The sequence below is a fragment of the Fulmarus glacialis genome, unplaced genomic scaffold, assembly GCF_000690835.1.
Source record: "Fulmarus glacialis isolate BGI_N327 unplaced genomic scaffold, ASM69083v1 scaffold25414, whole genome shotgun sequence".
Classification (NCBI taxonomy): domain Eukaryota; kingdom Metazoa; phylum Chordata; class Aves; order Procellariiformes; family Procellariidae; genus Fulmarus; species Fulmarus glacialis.
Window position 1 is genome coordinate 1 of NW_009206463.1, and position 4,116 is coordinate 4,116.

Consider the following 4,116-nt stretch of genomic DNA (forward strand, 5'->3'; position numbering starts at 1 on the left):
CTGCACCGATCCTGCTCCCCCGGCCACCCGCCACCCATACGCCAGGCTGGCATCACCCCGCACCCCAAGGCTGCAGGGTGGCCGTCTGCACCCTCGGCACACCAGCCCAGGGCATCCCTGCTCCACCTCCGTCACTGGGGATTTTTCCCCAGGGACATCGCGGGCTCTCCAGGTGCAGCCACCCGGCGCAATGATATGACCCAAGTCCTGCAGCGAGGTGGCCCCTGGGCTCCCTTGTCAGCTCCATCCGGAGATGCTTTTGGCTAAAACCGAATCCAACCTCCTGAAACTCTGCCAGGTGGAAGGGCAGGGACAGAGCCAGCTCCGGGGCTGGGGTGAGGGCAGAGAAGGCAGGACCCATAGGCAGGGAGCTGGGGCGAGCGCTGGGGCGAGCGTGGCAGCCCCCCCGGGCTGATGCTGCGACCTGGGATGGCTGCTGCGAGGCGGTGCTGTCCTGCAGACAGTGATACCCAAGGATGCACATGCCACGCGTGTCCACGGCCGCTGAAGGAGAGGAAAGGGGGAAAGGCGAGAGGGATGGAGGCGGGGTGTGAGCAGGGGGAGAGGGAGGCAAAGAGGGTCCCACGTGTCAAACGCCGATGGGGGTCGAGTCTCTGTGCAAAGCCAAGTCCTGGGAGAGGCGTGCTGCCGGGCAGGGCTAGAAAACCACGGACTGCAGGAGACGGAAACACATCATCAGGTCCAAGGGGATGGGGGGTTTCAGGAGGTTCCCATCCAGCCGCAGGTACCGGAGCCGGGGCACACTGTCCAGGTCGGAGGGGGAGAAATCCTGGATGGACATCAGCGAGGTGGGGCAGATCTGCGTCCCGTTGATTTCTGCAGGGAGAAGAGGAAAAGCGGGATGCAGGTTAGAGGAAAGGGAAGACAGAGAGGGATGCTAGAGACACCCCTCCCTGCCTGCCTGCCTGTTGAACCCCAAAATGGGGTTGCTTTGCTACCGAAGGGGAGAATCCCCAGCCTCTCCCAGAAGACGGCGCAGCCACAGTAAGAGGAAAATCTTGCTTTTGTTCAGAAATGAAGTAGGTCACCTTCAGCCAAAGCACGGTGGGGGATGCAGTGTCATTTGAGAGAGAAAAGGGATTATTTCAAACATGAAACCTGCTGAGCCAGCCCTAAGCCTTCAAAAAAACATCAAGGAAACATTGCTCTAGCACCGTTTCGCTGAAGATAACGTCAATAACCGGCTCATTGCTCGCTTCTGGATTTTCACGTGTTTCTCTCCACCCCAGGGCCTGTGTTACGGAAAATAAACCCGGGGATTCTTATGTTGATACCCAACTCCAGGGACTGAAACCTTATAAAAGCTGGGTAAAATAGGCAAAAATAAGAGCTGGGACATGATGTGCATGGCCACGCGGGCATCTCTCCATGGAAAGCCCCAGCAGGACCTGGGTACTGGTGTATGTAAAGCCAGCAGCAGTCACCACCTTTGCCCCAGGGTCCCCTTTGGCTCCAGTTTGGTGTTGTTTAAATAAAATGCAGATTAACCGGCATTTGAACCAGATATTCATCACTGTGTCATTATTCCCTGGGAACCGTCTCCGGTGACCCCCTGAGAGAAGGGATGTGGCTTTCTGAGCGTTTTGTCCCTCTCCCTGGCATCACATGCCGTAACGCTATTAGTGCTCGCCTGCAGAGAGCGGCTTTCTTGCTCGTCCCTTCCTGGCTCATGTTCAGTGCCCTGTTTGAATCATAGAATCACTAAGGTTGGAAAAGACCTCTAAGATCATCGAGTCCAACTGTCAGCCCAACCCCACCATGCCCCCTAAACCATGTCCCTAAGCGCCTCATCTACACGTCTTTTAAATACTTCCAGGGATGGTGACTCCACCACTTCCCTGGGCAGCCTGTTCCAAGGCCTGGCCACTCTTTCAGTAAAGAAGTTTTTCCTAATGTCCAAGGGCAGGAGCCGGCCCGCTAAAGCTGCTCTGTGATTTTACAACTCCTCTTTGGCAGCGGACCACTCTTACATGTAAAGCCACACACCATCACTGCACAATAAACACCGCAGCATGGAAGCGCTTGTGTCACACCGCTTGTGGGGACCAGCGTCCTGCCCGGCGGCTGCTTCACAGCCGAGTAATGTCCTGGGTGGGTCCTGCAGCCCCCATACACTCCATCGCAGCCAGAAATAGAAGGGCCCAGCACGCTTTTCCCGGTGCACATGGAGGGTTTCTGGCAGGAGCACCGCATTCTTGCTTCCCCGCAGATAGCAAGGACAGCAGGTTGCTGGACCTCTAATAGCAGAAACATCTGCTGTTATCTGGGATGACCAGGAATGGGTCTCTGTCTTCTTCTAGAATGTGCTAGCGATGCTTACACATTTCACAGGCCAGCACTTCTCCCATGAAATTGCAGTGCTTTGCCTGGAACGGTGTGAAACTGCCCCGGATGGTTTGCCAAGGCAACCTCCATCGCAGCCTTGTTCTCCCTGTTCCTTCCTCTGCGAGGCTCAGCTTGAGAGCTAAGCTGGGTTATTTCTAACCATCTTGACTGCGTATTTGGCATCTGTTCTTAAAATATGTGTACAGACTCTCTTTTTTAAATATCCCTATTTCTGAGCCCTGCTGGGGAAGTAACTATTTAGATGGCAGGTGGCCCCAAAGAAGAGCTGCCCATGACAACGAACAAGAAAAGCCTTGCAGCACCGGGGGGAATTTAGCCCTGCTCCTCAGCTACCACCCTAATCCTGAGGCCATCCTTCCCCACGTGCAAATCCATCCTTCTTAGAGCCTTGTTCACCTACAAAGAGTCCCCAGCTCATCTCACCCCTGCACTTCCCTTTGAAGAAGAGTTCACATCCCACTGGGTGAAAAATGCCCTTTTTCAATAAAACATTTGCCATCCCCAAGCCCATCTGTTCCCCCCCAGACCTCGTCGCGGCCTCCCGACCAGCCAGTGCAACTCACTTTCAATGGAGTTGTTATTCAGGTAGAGATGCTCCAGCTTGGAGCTGATGAAAGGGACGTTGGTAAGCTTGTTGTGGGCCAGGTGCAACACCAGCAAGTTGGTGAGGTTGAAGGAGTTCTTGGGCAGCCCCTTGTCAGAGATCTGGTTGTAGTTGAGCCGGATGAACGCCAGGTTGGGGAACTCCTTGAAGTAGTCGCTGGGGATGTCTTCAATGTTGTTCCTGTCCAGGAAGAGCTGGTGGATGGCACTGGGCACCCCGGGGGGCATTTTCCTTAGGATGTTGTGGGCAAGGTTGAGTTGCATGAGGTTCTTGAGTCCCTTGAAGGTGTTTTTGTTGAAGACCCCATCGCTTAGCTTGTTGTGGTGCAGGTCCAAGAGCACCAGGTTCTCCAGCTTGTTGAAGACCCCAGCAGGGATCTTGGAGATCTGGTTCCTGCTCAGACGCAGCTGCTCCAGGTTGGGCGGCAGGAAGGCAGGCACCTCCTTGAGCTGGTTCTTCTCCATGTAGAGGAAGATGAGGTTTTCCAGCTTCTCCAGGACTCGCCTGTCCACCTTCCGGATGCGGTTATTGTCTAGGTTGACCCATTTCAGCCCCGTGGCGTTCCTGAAGGATTCCTCTGGGAGGTCGTCGATGAAGTTGTTCTGGAGGTAGAGGTAGTGGATGCGGGACGGGATGATGGGGACCTTCCGCAGGTTGCGGCTGTCACAGTAGAGGGCGGAGGGGAAGTCTGGGGGGCAGTAGCATTCTCGGGGGCAGTCGGGGAAGATGGAGGGGGGACCCGGCGGCAGCGGCGGGGGCAGCTCTGTGGGCTCGACGGGTTCAACAAACTCGGGAGGCGGGCGGGTGGGTTTCCGGGGAGGTTTCCTCCGCTGCCCGCTCACCTCTGAGATCAGCACAAGAACAAGTGGGAGAAGCAATCTGAAGGCCACCTTCATGGTCCAGATGTTTCCCTGAGGGAGGCAGCAAGAAGAGGTGGGTTAGGAAGCACCCGATTTAGGTACCGCATCATCTCCCATCTCCCCCATCACTGCAGTCTCTGACAGGCAGGAATTTACCCCACATCCCTGCCAGTAACCTGCTATTTTCTCTCCTTCCCCTTGGAAGTTATCTTTAAATCCAACCCCTCTCCAGAGCATGAGTCACTGAGATCCCCCCTCTCTCTGGCTCAGCTTTACGCCATTGCG

General features: G+C 55.6%; 1 protein-coding gene across 1 annotated transcript; it reads right to left on the bottom strand.

Annotated features, from left to right (window-relative positions):
• Nucleotides 1-508: 508 nt before the first annotated feature.
• PRELP (proline/arginine-rich end leucine-rich repeat protein) lies at nucleotides 509-3,889 on the bottom strand. The gene is made up of 2 exons (XM_009575763.1): nucleotides 2,931-3,889; nucleotides 509-837 (listed from the first exon to the last, which is right to left on the bottom strand). Exons 1-2 carry the CDS (start codon nucleotides 3,865-3,867, stop codon nucleotides 659-661), a joined length of 1,116 nt encoding a protein of 371 aa, XP_009574058.1. The 5' UTR covers nucleotides 3,868-3,889; the 3' UTR covers nucleotides 509-658.
• Between the last annotated feature and the right edge of the window lie 227 nt (nucleotides 3,890-4,116).

What these genes read in the sequence shown, in the direction of transcription:
- PRELP (XM_009575763.1), bottom strand. Translation starts at nt 3,867, where the DNA reads ATGAAGGTGGCCTTCAGATTGCTTCTCCCACTTGTTCTTGTGCTGATC. An exon ending in GAATAACAACTCCATTGAAA is followed by an intron (nt 838 to 2,930) that starts GTGAGTTGCACT and finishes TTCTCCCTGCAG; the next exon opens with AAATCAACGGGACGCAGATC.